The sequence below is a fragment of the Ranitomeya variabilis genome, chromosome 1 (assembly GCF_051348905.1).
Source record: "Ranitomeya variabilis isolate aRanVar5 chromosome 1, aRanVar5.hap1, whole genome shotgun sequence".
NCBI lineage: Eukaryota > Metazoa > Chordata > Amphibia > Anura > Dendrobatidae > Ranitomeya > Ranitomeya variabilis.
This window is the reverse complement of record NC_135232.1, coordinates 478,268,401-478,286,390: the sequence shown is the minus strand read 5'-3', so window position 1 is coordinate 478,286,390 and position 17,990 is coordinate 478,268,401. Positions and strand designations below refer to the sequence as shown.

Here is a 17,990-nt window from a genome sequence, read left to right as displayed (position 1 = left end):
ACATGAAAGTCCCATAGTAGGACTAAGTAAAATCAAAATTGTAAACTTTTTTTTTTTTTTTTTAAATCGACAAAAAAATATATATATATTGTACCTATAAATTTATATTACTTTGTAAAAAAAAAAATAAACAAAAAATAGTACATGTTTGGGATCGCCACGTCCGGAAGAATCCGCCCCATGAAACTGAACTGTCACACTAGATAACCCTTTCAGTGAACACCGTAAAAAAAAGTGCAAAAAAAATGCATTTTTTATCATACTGACGAACAAAAAGAGGAATCTAAATAAAAATGGCATCTCTGAAAATGTCATCTTGATCCGCAAAATACAAGCCGCCATAATGCTCCATCAGTGGAAAAATAATAATCAGAATACAGCGATGCAAAATAATAATTTTTTTTATAAAATTGTTTGTGTAAAAGCACCAAAACATAAAAAATGTTAATGTGGTATTTCTGTAATCTTATTAATCCGAAAAATAAAGCTGCCTTATCAATTTTACCACAGGTGGAACGGCATAAAAAACACAAAAAAAAAAACAATTTCCGAATTGCTGGTTTTTGTTCATTCTGCCTTCCAAAAATTGAAATAGAAAATTATCATAAAACTTTGTGCCCAAAAATGGGACCAATAAAAACATCAACTCGTCCCGCAAAAAAACAAGCCCTCACATGACTGTCAGTCGAAATAAGGAATAATTATAGCTTTCAAAATATGGCAATGTGTTTTACTGTGTGACAGCAGCCAAATAGAAAAAACTATATGTTATGGAACACCCCAGCACCCAGAATATGTTGTGCAGTTCTATGTATGTATAATAGGTTCCATGTGAGATGCATGTCCCTAATGCATCAGCCCACAGGCTACGCCCCTGGGCAGAGGGGACAAGATATCCCCCTTCTGACCTCCCCCCACCTTTGTAATTCCCACAGTAAATATCGTCAGGCTCCGGCCACCTGCGGCAATTGTAATGTATGTCTGGCCTGCCGCTTTTCAATTGGCCCGCCCTCTGTATCTGTGTGATATATTCTGTGTCCTGTGAGTAAAGTGTTGTCACACTGGAAATACGTGGAGAAGCAGTGATCTTTTATATGCGCCCATGTAACCAAGCAATTCCAGCCAGCGTCCTTCATTCAGACTCCAGCCAAAGCAGAGTGGACCTCCTGAAACACGGGGTGGTACTGAAAGAGGTACTCCAGCACGGTAGACCCCGTTACACTATATAAATCTGATAGAGCTGTAATCGCACTGATTCCAAAGAATAAAGTAGTCTAATCACAGGACCTGTGATCTGGCGGTGTCCGTCTTTTTAGGATTGCATAAAAGAGCCGTTGGCCACAGTTTTGTGCACTTCTGAAAAGGACACCTCCGAACAGAGGCCAGACGGAGTCCACAGTGGAGTATCGGCATGCTCCGGAAAAATTGCACAACAAATTGTATGGTCCATTCTTCTCCTGTTACCCTTGCGAATGTAAAACAAGTTAGGTCTAAAGGAAAATTTTTGTGAAAGAAAAGTACCGTATATACTTGAGTATAAGCCGAGGCACCTAATTTTGCCACGGAAAACTGGGTAAGGTTATTGACTCTAGTATAAGCCAGATATGCATTGTCCCCTCATCCCTGTCCTGCTATGTGTGGCTTGCCCTGATCTCCTAGTTGTATGCATGGCTCAGCGTCCTCCCCCTTCTATGTGTGGCTCAGCGTCCTCCCCTTCTATGTATGGCTCCCCATCCTCCCCCTTCTATGTATGGCTCCCCATCCTCCCCCTTCTATGTGTGGCACAGCGTCCTCCCCCTTCTATATGTGGCTTAGCGTCCTCCCCCTTCTATGTATGGCTCCCCATCCTCCCCCTTCTATGTATGGCTCAGCGTCCTCCCCTTCTGTGTGGCTCAGCGTCCTCCCCCTTCTATATGTGCCTTAGCATCCTCCCCCTTCTATGTATGGCTCCCCATCCTCCTCCTTCTATGTGTGGCACAGCGTCCTCCCCCTACTATGTGTGGCTCAGCGTCCTCCCCCTTCTATGTGTGGCTCAGCGTCCTCCCCCTTCTATGTATGGCTCCCCATCCTCCCCCTTCTATGTATGGCTCCCCCTCCTCCCCCTTCCATGTGTGGCACAGCGTCCTCCCCCTTCTATATGTGGCTTAGCGTCCTCCCCCTTCTATATGTGGCTCCCCATCCTCCTCATTCTATGTATGGCTGTGCGTCCTCCCCTGTCATACTTACTCTCCTCGCGCGGTCCTGCACGTCCCTGCATCTCCTTGTCCAGCGTCAGAGGTTTTCCTCTCCTCTGCTCAGCGCTCATTAAGGTAACGAATATGCGCTCCACGCCTATGGGAGTGGCGACGTGTGCCCCGCTGATCCACCGCCCCCCCTCCCCCGCTGGGTTTCCGGGACTGTGACTCATGTATAAGCCAAGGGGGGCGTTTTCAGCACAAAAAAGTGCTGAAAATCTTGGCTTATACACGAGTATATACGGTAAATGTTTATTTTTTCCTTCCACGTTCCGTTAATTCCTGTGAAGCACCTGAAGGGTTAATAAACTTCTTGAATGTTGTCTTGAGCACCTTGAGTTGGGCAGTTTTTGAATGGTGTCACTCTTGGGTATTTTCTTTCATATAGACCCTTCAAAGTCACTTGAAATGTGAGGTGGTCCCTAAAAAAAAATGGTTTTGCAAATTTTGTTGTAAAAATGAGAAATCGCTGGTCAACTTTTAACCCTTATAACTTCCTAACCAAAATAAACTGTTTCAAAAACTGTGCTGATGTAAAGTAGACATGTGGGAAATGTTATTTAGTAATTATTTTATGCGATATGACTCTGAATTAAGGGCACAAAAATGAAAAGTTTGAAAATTGCTAAATTTTTAAAATTTTCGCCAAATTTCCGATTTATTTTTTATTTTATTTTATTTTTTTTTTACAAATAAATGCAAGTCATATCAAACATTATACCACTATCATGAAGTACAATATGTCACAAGAAACACTCAGAATTGGTGGGATCCATTGAAGCGTTCCAGAGCCCTTACCGCTAGTGTTGAGCCAGTGTACTCGTTGCTCGAGTGACCTCTGAGTATTTGTTAGTGTTCAGAGATTTAATTTTCATCACGGCAGCTGCATGATTTACAGCTATTAGCCAGGCTGAGTACATGTGGGGGTTGTCTGGTTGCTAGGGAATCCCCACATGTAATCAAGCTGGTTAATAGCTGTAAATCATTCAGCTGCCTCAATGAAAACTTAATCTCTGAACACTAACAAATACTCGGAGGACCCCTGAGCAACGAGTACACTCGCTCATCACTACTTACCACATAAAGTGACACTAGTCAAAATTGTAAAATTTGGCCTGGTCACAAAAGTGAATACCAAGCTTGGAGGGTAAAGGGGGTCAAACTTTTTTTTTTTTTTTTTTTTTTTTTTTTTAACTTTTTGTTGTATTTTGTAGTGTCCTTAGGGTACTTGAACTTCAGATTGTGTGAATACTGCAGTATAGCTGTATATAGGACAAATCATGGTCTCCTAAGAACAATGTTATGACAGGCACAGGGGTCTTCCACAAATCCCCGGCTGTCATGGCAACTCATTGGTGCCCCACGATTGTGTCATGGGGGCATTGATGGGCAGTTTAAACAGTGCAATCTCCAGGTAGCGCACTGTAAATAACAGCGGTATTTAACAGCTGCAGGTGGGCACAGCCGTTATCTGCTGGGAATGAGGCCAACTCAGCTTGTGAGCCTGCTCTATTATTTTTCTCCTGATAAGTGGTAAAGAGTAGAGATGAGCGAATATGTTCAGCTCCCTCCTTATTCGGCAAGCTTATAGCCCTTACCAAATAGCGGCCTCGGGAACCCGGCTTCCTGGATTGCTCCCGCTGATCAGCTGTCCGGGGCCGCAGCTGCATGTGGCTATAAGCTTGCCGAATAAGGAGGGAACCGAACATATTTGCTCAACCAAATGGCAGATTTAAATAAAAAGATTACTCAGGACATTAGAGGGAATAACATAAGATAAAAAAACTGGCCAGTTTTGCCCTGGTGACACACCAAGCCACTGAAAAAAAAATTGTGTTCACTCACCCTTGGGATATATTTACAATTACCGTAGCTTTTTTATGTGGGCTGTGCCCAAAAAAATTGCAGTGGAAATCACGTGTTTTTTTTTTTTGTATTTTTCATCCGTTGCGTTTTGTTAAAAACACAAAACTCACATAGAAAACTCCAATAAAAAGGATGCTAAAAATATTCTGACAAAGAACATTGGCAGAAAAATGGCCATAAAGTGCTGAGGAAATAACCAAAAAAATGTTTGCTGCTTGAAAAAAAACAAACATTTCTTGACATCACCATATCCAGTCTCTGAGCACAGCATGGCCAGTAGGTGAGTATGGCTTAATTTATTTTTTACCTCTCCGGTATCCTGGGCAGAGTTTGCCCAGACTAACACTTTGTCATGGGAAGTGGCCGCTAAGTATTTATTCACAAGAGAAGAGCAGCGTTACACCGTACTCCTTGTACCCGCTGGGTCCTTTGCAATCTGCCTCTCCAGCTCTACCGGTTTCTGGGTGCTCTCTCCCAACTTCCCCATACGCAGTAATTTTGCTTTCCTCTACCCTTTCAATCTCTCTTTAGAGTTTAGTTACATTCATTCATACCAGAAAACTGCAAGTATTACATTGGTTCTTTATCTAATCAAGAATTGTAATGAGATTGCATTTCTTCCGTTTACATTTAAGATATTTTATTGTCCATCCTTTCTTTTGTGTTTCGTAGGATTTGCAAGCAAGAACAGAGTTGCTATTTTGGCAGAACTAGACAAAGAGAAGAGAAAATTGATTTTGCAAAACCAATCTTCAACAAACAATCCAGGGGCAAGGTGAACATGTTTCCAGACAGAATTTAGAACATCGTTCCAGACATTGTTAGAAATTATTTGTTGTTGTCCATAACCCAAATATACAGGCAGTTTCTTGAGTTGACATGACTAAGTCATCCGAGTGTAAAGCACAGAGCAGTTATGAAATGTTGAACCCCTTAAGTTTATCCCCTTCACGTCATGGCCATTTTTGTTTTTGTTTTTTCCTCCCCTTTTTCCAAGAGACGTAACCTTTTTTTTTTTTATTCTTTTTTCCATCAATATAGCCAAAGGAGGGCTTGTTCTTTGCTGGACAACCCTGATTCCAGCAATGTGTCACTTACTTGGCTGCCTGCTGTAGTTTTGATAAAATCATTTTTTTATCAGCTGGAGTTTATCGTTAGAGGACTTGTATACCTGCTGCCATGTAGTACAAACCACGCTCCTCCATCGATTGTCAACTTTCTGCTTGTGCTCATTGTACACGGAAAACTGTCACAGTGGTGTAGGGGAAGTGATACAGAGCTCAGCAGTCAGAGAAATGGTAGAAATGCAGCAAAGAAAACAAGTGATTTTATCCAAAATGCAGCATGAAGTCCTGTAAGTGACATTGCTGGAATCTGGGTCTCTGCCGCTATATCATGCTGCACTTAGACTTAGTGTCACATCTGGTGACAAACTCCCTTTAATTGCTGCTGCCAATTAGGGCTTTATTCTGATGTGCTATCTTTTAGGCCATGTGCGGTTTTTTTGCTATAAAAATGTGATAAAAACGCGAAAAAAACGCTTACATATGCCTCCCATTATTTTCAGTGTATTCCGCATATCTTGTGCAAATGTTGCATTTTTTTCCGTGAAAAAATCGCATCGCGGGAAAAAAAAGCAACATGTTCATTAAATTTGCGGAATTGCGGGGATTCCGCACACCTAGGAATGCATTGATCTGCTTACTTTCCGCATGTGGCTATGCCCACCATGCGGGAAGTAAGCAGATCATGTGCAGTTGGTACCCAGGGTGGAGGAGAGGAGACTCTCCTCCACGGACTGGGCACCGTATAATAAAAAATAGTCATATACTCACCTTCGATGGCCCCCGCAGTCTTCCCGCCTCTCAGCGCTGCACGCTGCCGCTTCCGTTCCTATAGCTGGTGTGTGTGAAGGACCTGCGATGACGTCGCGGTCACGTGACCATGACGTCATCGCAGGTCCTGCACACACCATCTATAGGAACGGACGCCGCTGAGGAGATCGGCTGTCTGCAGAAGGTGAGTATAACCCTTTTTTTTAATTTTTTTTATTTAACATTTTATCTTTTACTATTGATGCTGCATAGGCTGCATCAATAGTAAAAAGTTGGTCACACTTGTCAAACACTATGTTTGACAAGTGTGACCAACCTGTCAATCAGTTTTCCAAGCGATGCTACAGATCGCTTGGAAAACTTTAGCATTCTGCAAGCTAATTACGCTTGCAAAATGCTAAAAAAAAAAAAAAAAAACGGGAAAAAAAACGCAAAAAGAAACATGCGGATTTCTTGCAGAAAATTTCCGGTTTTCTTCAGGAAATTTCTGCAAGAAATCCTGACGTGTGCACATACCCTCAATGCACTTGCATAGTCTAGATGCCCAGGCTATGGCTAGACTCAAATAGTAGGTTTCTTTTCAACTCCCTGAATCCTTTTTCTTTAAAATCCAGCATTTTATTTAACCCATTCGTGCTGATGCTAGTTTTGACCTGCCTGAAACAACCAATTTTTCAAGTTTGATGCGTCACTTGATGTGATAATAGCTTTCCAATTCTTTATCTAATCTCGGTGATTTTTGCAATTTTTATTTTTTCATGACACTTTGTACTTTGGTAAGATTTGCATTTATTTATGAAAAAAATGGCTAAAACAGTGGGCCTGATTCATCTAAGCTTTTATGCCAGAATTTTTGGCTATCTCACTCCATTCTGACAAAGCAGGCAGAGCTGGGGCGTGACGAGGGCATGCAACCCCTGCTTGTCAGATCTATGACTAGAGTAAGATTTGTGGCAAGCCTCACACAGAGGCATGTACCTCTTAAGAAATCGGGAGCATCTGACTCCAGCATGCCCCCCTCATCACGACTGGCGTGAACAACGCCGGTCTTGAAGAATCTGCAGCACTGTTTTTAGTAGCAAAACTTTTTTGTACTTTTTTTATATATATTTTTATAAATGTTATTTGATTTTTTTTCCCTTTTTAACTTAGTCCCACAATAGACCTTTTAATTTCCTCTAGTCTGATCAGTGTTTTAATGCTCTGCAATACCTGTGTATTGCAAGGTATTAGCCTTGTCAATGTTTCATGAACAGGAGGCCTGTTAGATGCTTCTTAGTTGAGGGTCTAACAGGCCACTTTAGCTGGCAGATCCCGAAGCTGATGGGGTTAAAAAGGGAGCCACCTCCTTCAAATAACTGTCTGAATGTCACTGTCTATAGTAATATCTAAATGGTTAAATGGCCACGATCTGTGCTAGCTCCGATTGCTGTTGTTGCAGTAGGGTGTTGGCTATGATGTACAGCTGTCACCGGCTGATGATGGTACCGGTTCTGCTTTGTGAGCTGGATTTATGATTGTGCCATACATGTGCTGCAGTTTGCGGGAATACAATGCCCACTCTGTTGTAAATGAATGACAGATGTTAGGAAGGGGTTAAATATTTTTTTTAAATGCTATACCAATGTAAGTATGGTAATCAACTTCACTAACACGTTTCTGACGTACTAAGAAACCTGACGGACGTGCTGTGTTATAAATACCTGGTTGCTTACTACACACGCATCGTGAAACAAACCCGAGACAAATGCTCCTCAAACTCATGCTTCACTCCTGCTCATGAAAAAAGGAAATAATGTCCCCAAATCCTGAAAAATATATTCAAGATTCCAATATACCATGGGTGGGTGAAAAAATAACAACCCCAGGGTTCAAGATCAGGTTGGCCATGTCACTGAGGTGTTCCTGACTACATATTCTAAGTTTGTAGGTGGTACAACCCATATATTTGAGATTGCATTTTGAGCACTCAGGAACATAAGCAACAAAATCTGTATTACAATTCCAAAAATGTTTTATGTGAACAGATGGCCTGTTATCAGAATCTGTAAATGTTTCGCTTTACCACTTGTTGTACAAGCCTGATGCCAACACGTGAAAAAGCTTCTCATGCGTAGCCAGGTATCCCCATATTGTCTTGTTATGAAAATACTCAGGGACAACATTGTGCCCAATTTGGGAGCTCATCGCAAAATTGTCTTAATTCAGTTCTCATGCAGTATTGTATAAATAAAGTTTTTATTTATACAATATAACAATATAATTTATACTACATAATGACAACCCATAACATCCAAATGTTCCTGATCAAAAAGATGAGGAAAATTAGAAAACACAAACAACAAAAAATGTCTTGGCCCGGAAGGGTTTAAAGTGTTACTTACAGCACAAGCTCTTCCAATTCGGATTTGATATTTGAGGTACAGTACCGTAGATGCAGGACGGGCTGGTTGCTGCTGCAGCTGTCAGACAACTCAAATAATTCCACTTTTTGCACTGTTGAGCTTCTTCATTGAATATAAACATTGCCTGGTATCCAAGGAGGTGCCTATGCCCATCTTTTGGCAAATTGTGGGAGACTACCCTACTCCAGGGGTGTTCAGTTGAATTTCCCCAGGGGCCACATGAGAGACTGACACTGTTGTGGAGGGTCGAACCTGTAGGCTGAAATTAATTCTGCTCAACATTACAATTAGCATATTAATTATAATTATTTTATATTAATAATTGTATCACTTAATATTGAGCAGAATAATCGCCCTATATACCGTATGAGCCCCCACACACACTATTAGCATGCACCCAGCCCCCTATGTACCATATGAGCCCCACATAGCCTCCTATATGCAGTATGAGCCCTACATAGCTTCCAATATACAGCTTGAACCCCCTATATAGAATATAAGCCCCACATAGCTTCTTTATATACTGAGAGCCCCACATATCTTCCTATATACAGTATTAGCCCCACGTAGCCTCCTATATGCAGTATAAGCCCCCACAGCCTCCTCTATACAGCTTGAGTCACCTTATAGCTTCCTATGTACATGCAAACATTCCATACAGATGAAAAAAACACTACATACTCACCTTGCGCCCATTCCCACGTCACTCTGCTCCTGTCTCCAATGTACTGACTCTCTGCTGTGCACAGCTGACGCAGTAAAATGACATAATCATGTCAGCTGTCTCACACAGTCTCAAAATGACGGCCCCTCCTCCACCAATGTATTCACCGTCGTCTGCATCGGATTCAGAGAGCTGTGACTGGCAGGGGAGGGCATGGTGCTGCCTGTGTTTCATTACAAAATATGAAATTATTTAAGATTTTGATATTTGTATGTCTTACAGTATAGCCCTTGCTCGGCCAAATGTCAACAAGGATTTCCGCGACCATGCAGAGCAGCAACATATAGCAGCCCAACAAAAAGCTGCACTTCAGGTATGTTCAGCACTAAAAAATGAAATTAGATGGAAATATCTACATCACATGAAGTGAGACCTGTGTATAGATGGCCTCGACTGTAGCTGTTTTATTGTTATTTTATTGTCTTATTGTAGTCTGCTTATAGATCTTTTTATGAACTACCTGCAAGTTGTAAAGGGAGAAATTGGGAATGCAGTTACTTTAAGTACTCCATTGTAATAATGTTCTAAACTATCTTACAGCCCACAAAATTTAAAGGGAACCTGTCAGTCGATTCATGCTGCCAAAACCAGAGGCAGCAGGACTCAAACAATGGAAAACAAATAAGGAGAATCGGAGCTGCTTACACAGTAAGAGAGATCTGTCATAGGCATCACTGAAACTTGGTTGGATGATGCACACAATTGGATTACAAGCCTTGAAGGCTACAACTTATTTATTAGAAACAGGATTAGCAAGAGGGGAGGAAGTGTTGCATTGTATTTTAGGAAAACATATCTCCACAGAGATCCAAGCTTCAGAGACTGGTAGCTCTGTAGAAACTGTTTGAGTAAGAATGCAAGGAGAGAAGAACAGAAAGGACTCTATTGTAGGTGTTTACTACAGACTGAAGGACAGACTGAAGATATGGATGAACTTTTTTTTTTTTTTTATACATCAGATGTCTCAAAAAAATACAACTTTTAATAAGGCCTGTTTCACACGTCAGTGCCTCCGGTTCGTGTGGTGACAGTTTTCTCACGTACCGGAGACACTGACTCACGTAGACACATTAAAATCAATGTGTCTCTGCACATGTCAGCGTGTTTTCACTGACCGTGTGTCCGTTTGAAAAACACGGAGACATGTCAGTGTTCGTGGGAGTGCACGGATCACACCGACCCATTAAAGTCAATGGGTCTGTGTAAAACACGTACCGCACACCGATGCTGTCCGTGTGCCGTGCAGGAGACAGCGTTACAGTAAGCGCTGTCCTCCCTGCTTGTGGTGCTGAAGCCGCCATTCATTTCTTCTCTCCAGCAGCGTTCGCTGGAGAGAAGGAATGAAAAATCAATGTTTTTTTATTTTTTTGTGGTTAAAATAAACTTCCCGGCAACCTCCCCCCTCCCACCCCCTGTGCCCCCGCCCGCTGGAAATAAAATACTCACCCAGCTCCCTCGATGCTTCCTCTCAGCGCCGCAGCTTGTCCTGTATGAGCGGTCACGTGGTGCCGCTCATTACAGTGATGAATATGCGGCTCCACCTCCCATAGGGGATCTTCACGGTGCCATCGATGGTATAAAAGACTCCACACTATCTATAAACAGAGATGGTGAGGGAACACTTAGCTAATTTAAATTAATTTAAATCTCCTGGTCCAGATGAATTGCACCCTATGGTACTGAAAGAGTTAGCAGAGGAAATTGCAGAACCACTAGCCAGATTCATTGAAAAATCCTGGAGAATAGGAGACATTCCAGAAGATTGGAGAAGGACAAATGTTCCTATCGTCAAAAAATGAAAGAAGATGGAGTCAGGAAATTACAGGCCAGTGAGCCTCACTTCTATACCAGGAGAGATCTTTTACCAAATTATTAAACAGCATGTATGTAAGTACTTGGATAAGAATACAGTAATTAACCAGAGCCAGCATGGGTTTGTAGCAAACAAGTCATGCCAGACTAATCAATTCTTTCTATGATGGAATCACTGACTGGGTGGATCAGCATTTTATAAAGTATCTAATACAATCCTTATTGAAAAAATTACCAAGTATGGGACTGACAAGGCTGTGGTTAGGTGGATTCATAACTGACTCAGTAATCGTACTCAAAGGGTGGTAATAAATAGTTGCACATTTCAGTTGGAAGAATGTTTCAAGCGGGGTACCACAAGGCTCTGTCCTGGCCCCCAAATTTTTTATAAATGATTTAGATAAGGGAACTCAAGGTAAACTAATCAAATTTGCAGACGATGCAAAGCTAAGAGGGATAGGTAACACTACAGGTATCAGAGAAATGATCCAGAAGCATCTAGATAAGCTTGAACAATGGGCAGCGACTAATAGAATGGTATTTAACAGGGAGAAATGCAAGATTCTACATCCAGGCAAGAAAAACTAACATTACATCTACAGAAAGGGAGGAATAGAACTAAGCAACAGCATGTGTGACAAAGACTGGGGTATACTAATAGATCACAGGCTGCACATGAGTCAACAGTGTGATGCAGCAGCAAAAAAGGCAAACACAGTTCTAGGATGTATTTAGAGAAGCATAGAGTCTAGATCACATGAAGTAATTATCCCCCTCTACTCCTCCTTGGTCAGTTCTCATCTGGAATACTGTGTTCTGCTCTGGACTCCACATTTTGAAAAAAGACATTGAAAAACTGGAGGAAGTTCAGAGAAGAGTTACCAGGAGGTTAAGCGGACTGCAAAGAATGATTAAAGGATCTGGGAATGTTTAGCTTGCAAAACAGAAGGCTAAGACTTAATAGCTGCCTATAAATATCTGAAGGGATGTCACATTGTAGTGATCATCCTTATTCTCATTTGCACATGGAAACACGAGACGCAATGGAATGAAACTGAAAGGGAGAAGATACAGATCAGATATTAGAAAAAACTTCTTGACAGTGAGGGTGATCAATGAGTGAAACAGGCTGCCACGAGAGGTGGTGCGTTATCCCTCAATGGAAGTCCTCAAACAGAGGCTGGATATACATCTGTCTGAGATGGTTTAGTGAATGCTGCATTGAGCAGGTGGTTGGACACGATGACCATGGAGGTCCCTTCCAACTGTAACAGCCGGATTGTTTTAGAGAAAACATAGTTTGGGAAACTGGTCGGGGATAAAAGAGACGATATATGTCTGATGTGTTCCTCAGCCAACTTCTCTTCACCCCGCTCCAGGTAACTGACAGGTCTGTTCCATGTGGTTTTATTGGGAGAGACCTGCCAATCAACTAGAGTAGTGCTGGGAGAATCCAGCCAAAGTTTGCATGGGACTCATCTTGCCCAAGATGAGTCCTATTGCTGGATTTTCAAACTGTTTTATCTGAAACATACCGGGCTGCAGTCATCAAGCCAGGCTATGATTCCTGAGGTCCGTGATTTGATTGGTTCCCTTTAGGGTCAGGGCTCACGTTGTAGATTTGTCACAAAACCTAAAGAATTTCCTAGTGCCAATAAAGTAAATGAGATTCCTGAAGTCTGATGGACATGTTGCTTTTTTTTTTTGCTGTTTTGGTGCAGATTAAATCTGCAGCTTGTCATTCTTTCTGTATTTTTGCTGCAGATTTCACTCACTCTCCTATTTTACACATCCTTTTTCCTTCCAAAAGATTCAGAAATGTTGCTTAAATTTCTGCTGCAAGTAATGTGTGCACATATGCTTAAAGGGGTATTCTCATCTCCAAGATCCTATCCCAATATGTAGCAGGTGTAATAATAGTAATATTAGCAAATATCTCCAATTAAAAATGTAGTATCGTTTTTCTGATTCGCTATGTCTTTCCTTATGTGCAGGCATTGCAGGTCCTTAGGTATCCGTGGTTAAATTTCTCTACGTAGTATAATCTTTCACATGAAAAATCATGCTCAGCAGTTGGATTAATTAAAATGATCATTCTTCCTAAATGCTTATATATGCTGGAACACACATCATTAAAGATTCCTAAGAGATTCTTCAGGAAGATACATAGCATGATGGCAGCGTTTATATGGGGCCCGTCATGACCTAAATTCAGTATTGGATCCCTACATATCCCTGACTTATACTACTACTTAAAATATTGGATAACTCAGGGTGAACTTAACAATGCAGAAGCCCATCTCGTACATTTCTTGGGTGGGAATACTCCGTGGGCAATATTGGAGGGTTCTTACAGACCACCCCAGGGTTTGGTATTTGCGCATAACTTAGCGATACAGGTTTGGCAAAAAAATAAAACCGCATTTTGAAATTCAGTGATCAAATTGGGGAAGTTCAGATAAGGGATACTCCCGAATTCCTGCATCTTCTAGATTTACAGGATCCGGTTTTCTGGAAACAAAATGGAATGACATCACTTGCTCAGTTTTTCGAAAAGGAAATTTTATTATCGTTTGAACAAATCCATGTCAGGTTCGGAATTCCCCGCAGAGATTTTTACAGATATTTGCAACTAAGACATGCCATAAGTTACCAGTTCAAGTATCCTAGAATGAGAATATCTAAATACCCACTGATAGGAATACTATCGACCCAAGGACCCACAGGTGTAATATGCTCCCTGTATACCTTTTTGCTAAACTCTAAAATTGCATCCCCTCAGCTTGCTGTGGACTTAAGTGGCGGCACCTAATCCCCTCCATCAATGATGATCAGTGCAGCGCTATCCTAGAAGCACATACGATGGTGTCACCTGCTGCAAATAATAAATTAATACAGTTGTATATTCTCCACCAATCCTATCTGACCCCAAGTAGACTACATAAATTTGGTAGAGGGGCGACTGATGACTGTCACAGATGTGGGGAATCCAGGGCTGACTTCTGGCACCTTATTTGGAACTGTAGAATTATACAGAGATATTGGTGTGAGGCCGTAGATACACTGGAGCGGATAATGGGGATACCGATCGAATGTAGACCAGAATTGTGTATTCTAGGGGCCGTGCATGAGGAGATGTGGGCCCACCATGATAGAATATTTCTTAGGGAGGCTCTATTTATGGCTAGGAAAGCGATAGTACCGAGGTGGATGGGGGGGAAAACTCCTTTGATTAATCAATGGAAGAAGCTTGTGAATGATGTAATTCCTTATGAAAATATACTATACAGGAACAGAGGATGTCCCCAGAAATTTCAGAAGATTTGGGAAAAGTGGTGTGACTCGCCTCTGACGCACCTGGCGCTATGACCTCTTCAATCTCGCGATATTGTCCCCCCTGATGTGTATATCTATTCGAGATTGAGAATGTGATGATCTATGTAGGATTAATAACAAATGCTATTATAATCTGATTTGATACAAGTTACCGTATTTTCCGGCGTATAAGACGACTGGGCGTATAAGACGACCCCCCAACTTTACCAGTTAAAAAATAAAATCTTCTTAAAAGTTGGGGGTCTTCTTATACACCGTATGTCGTCTTATAGGGCCGGTGAATATGTGCCTTTTGGGGGGGGGAGTGATCCTGATGAGGACGAGGGGGCGTCTCACAGGAAAGTGAGTATCCCCCATTACCTTATCATAGCGCTGCAGCGTGGAGTCTCTGTGCTGGGAGCGGCGGCTGCTGTGCTGTGCTGTGGCGGCTCCTCTTCTGCAGTGTGGGGCCTCTGGTGCTGTGGGGCAGTGGCGGCGGCGTATCTTCATACAGTCGGGGCTCCTCCGGCATCTCAAAGACTGGAAGCCCCGCCGGCAACTCCATCGGTACAATGCGGTCAGGTGGCCTCCGGGAAAATGGCCGCTGCTCAGATTCAGATCTCATCCCGAGATCTCGGGAGACGAGATCTGAATCTGAGCAGCGGCCATTTTCCCGGAGGCAGCTCAATAGGTGCGATGCGGTGGCCCGGCCGCTGGGGGCTGCGCATGCTCAGATTCAGATCTCGTCCCGAAATCTCGGGACACGAGATCTGAATCTAAGCAGCGGCCATTTTCCCGGAGGTCAGCGCATTACACCGATGGAGTTGCCGGCGGGGCTTCCAGGCTGAGATGCCGGAGGAGCCCCGACTGCATGAAGATACGCCGCCGCCGCCACCGCCCCACAGCACCAGAGGCCCCACACTGCAGAAGAGGAGCCGCCACAGCACAGCACAGCAGCCGCCGCTCCCAGCACAGAGACCCCACGCTGCAGCGCTATGATAAGGTAATGGGGGATACTCACTTTCCTGTGAGACGCCCCCTCGTCGTCATCAGGATCACTCCCCCCCCCACCCACCATATACACCCGGCGTACAAGGCGATTCCCGGCGTACAAGACGACCCCCGACTTTTAAGAAGATTTTCAGGGGTTAAAAAGTCGTCTTGTACGCCGGAAAATACGGTATATAACATTCATTGAAGTCCTGTTGATTAGGAAGTGCAGTGTTTGGTAAAATGTATCATACTGAATGTTATGTTTTGTCTGTTTGTTTGTATACATTATTATTGAAGGTATTCTGTCATATCTATGTCAGTTTAATTCTGATATGTGGATTATTTTGATGATATGCCATGATATCATATGTTTGTTATCTAATTTTGTGGAATCCTTCAATAAAACGAGTTTAAAAAAAAAAAATCATGTTCAGCCTTACACTGCAATATGTGTTTTGCCTGCTATCAGCTTATTACCATTCCATATGTGGAATCATCCCAAGCCTTACAGTTACATTACCTGTTTTGCCAGTTATTATTTACATGTTACAAGTTTGTAATAAAAGCCTTCTGGAGATACAGTGAAGGAAATAATTATTTGATCTCTTGCTGATTTTGTAAGTTTGCCCACTGACAAAGACATGAACAGTCTTTAATTTTAATGGTAGGTTAATTTTAACATTGAGAGAATATCAAAAATAAAATCCAGAAAATCACATTGTATAAATTATATCCATTTATTTACCTGGAATGATTCCACATATGCAATGCAAATAATTATTTCCTTCACTGTATATGGTTTGTTTGTTTTTTTCATTGTTTGAAAACTTTTTTGACTAATTGCTTATTATTTGTATCTGTAGATACTTGACTTTATGTATGCTCAGCTCTTTATTATTGAAATTTTGAACAATTATTGCAGCTAATAATGTGTGTTCTCTCCACAGCATGCACATGCTCACTCCACGGGATACTTCATTACCCAAGACTCTGCTTTTGGAAACCTGATTCTTCCCGTTATCCCACGTCTGGAGGCAGAGTAACATCGCACATTATTTTTTCTTTTATCTGAAGCTGCTCTTCTTTGAACTGTCCACAAGCTCTGTATAAATATATATATATATATATATATATATATATATATATATATATATATATATATATATATATATATATATATATATATATATATATATTATAGTGATTTTTTTTACTTTTATGGTATGTTTATACAGACAAGTGTTCACTTGCAAGTCATAGTTTAAGGATTTGACATAGAATAAGCAAAACTGTAGACATAAGACTAATGTAACACATTTGTCTGCTCATATCAATAAAATAAACTTTCTAAACCTTTTTAGTTAGTAATGTGAATTTTATTTATTTCATAGCCTAATGGAGACCATCTATACATGCTGTCCCCGACTGTCTCAAAGTGGTAAAAATGTAATTGTGACCATAAAGATTTAAGTTAGTGAGTTATATAAATGTGTAAGGTAAGGTGTATCCCATACATTGCCCGACACAGTAGGGTTACAGATATGGAAATGTGTGTATGGCGCCTCAAAGTGCACCTCATTTGTTCTGCTAACAAAACACAACTTTGTAATCAGACTACAATAGAATTTGTTTGTAGCCTGTTACAAGAAGATTTGCTTCCAAGCTGTAGACTCAAATCAGTAGATTTATTTTTGTTTTTTTAAATTCGTTTTTATTGAAAATATTATAATATAACAATAGCACAAATGTACAGCACAGGTCAAATCAGTAGATTTTTAATAAAGAGCATCTATCTTAGATGCATTGGGTCAAATAACAATGATACATTTACTTTTTAAAGAGGGCTTTCATATTCTAGAAAAAAATATCACATAACCACTATAGAAGTAAATAATTATACAGCTTTGTAATATGTTTTGTACATACCTACTCCTTGGCCATCTGATATTTGGATACAGATCTGTCAAGGCAATGCTAATTTCCTTAAAAATCCTGGAGCAGTTGCAAATGATCAGTGAAATTTGAGTTTTATTCACATGTTGCTGTCATATGCCACTTTGTTTCTTTATTTTATCTAAATTGCTGTAATTTCCCTGGTCTGACCCCAACCTGTGATTTAACAACTTGTAATGAAGATGATTATTTCCATTTGTAGCTGAGTAGCTTGTCTTTGATTTGCACTCTATGAATGTGACGGCAAACAAATATCCTGGAAAAGCGTGAAGAATTAAAACAAAATGGCTGGATCAATTATCAAGGATTTTATTACATTTTTTTATGCATAAAGTTGAAAAAATAGTCCCACTGTTTTTGAAAAAAAAGTGACTTTTTTCCCTTCCCCCATGACGGCACACCTGAGAGAGGGGATCCGCCCAGTCAGGACCGGAAACCCTACTGAAAATAAAAGGGCGGTACCTCTCTGTCGCTTCAGTTGGGTTTCCTGTCCTGACAGGGACCCTTGTGCTGAACACGGCGGTTCGACTTACCCAGGTCCCGTCCCGGCGTGGAAAAACAGGCAGCGCCTGTGCGTCGGAGGTTCGGGTCCTGGATGCGCCGTCCGCAGGTCCCCCGGGTCGCTGCGTCCGTGCGGGCGTTGTGCAGCATGGTTGGAGGACCGGGTTCCTTCCATGGCCGCCACGCCGCTCTCCCCTCTCTGCCGGCGTCCAGGCGCGGCGGCCGCTTCCGGGTCGCTCGTCTGACGTCACACGCCAGGCACGCTGGGAATGGGCGTGCCCGTGTGACGTCGGAGGCGGGCGCCGGATCCAAGATGGCGGCGCCCATGAAGAAAACGCCGGCCGGTGAATGG

At 41.8% G+C, this 17,990-nt stretch overlaps 1 protein-coding gene across 2 annotated transcripts in view; it reads left to right on the top strand.

The window, feature by feature from the left end:
* INIP (INTS3 and NABP interacting protein) overlaps nucleotides 1-16,540 on the top strand; it is a 43,961-nt gene extending 27,421 nt beyond the window's left edge. The window contains exons 2-5 of one of the 2 annotated variants that reach the window (XM_077251094.1): nucleotides 4,773-4,875; nucleotides 9,287-9,377; nucleotides 9,605-9,712; nucleotides 16,132-16,540. In XM_077251094.1, coding sequence (XP_077107209.1) covers nucleotides 4,773-4,875; nucleotides 9,287-9,377; nucleotides 9,605-9,712; nucleotides 16,132-16,227 — 398 coding nt within the window. In that variant the 3' untranslated portion in view covers nucleotides 16,228-16,540. The remainder of the gene's footprint in view (nucleotides 1-4,772; nucleotides 4,876-9,286; nucleotides 9,378-9,604; nucleotides 9,713-16,131) is intronic. The other variant, XM_077251102.1, reaches the window with a different exon arrangement.
* The last annotated feature ends 1,450 nt before the right edge of the window (nucleotides 16,541-17,990 follow it).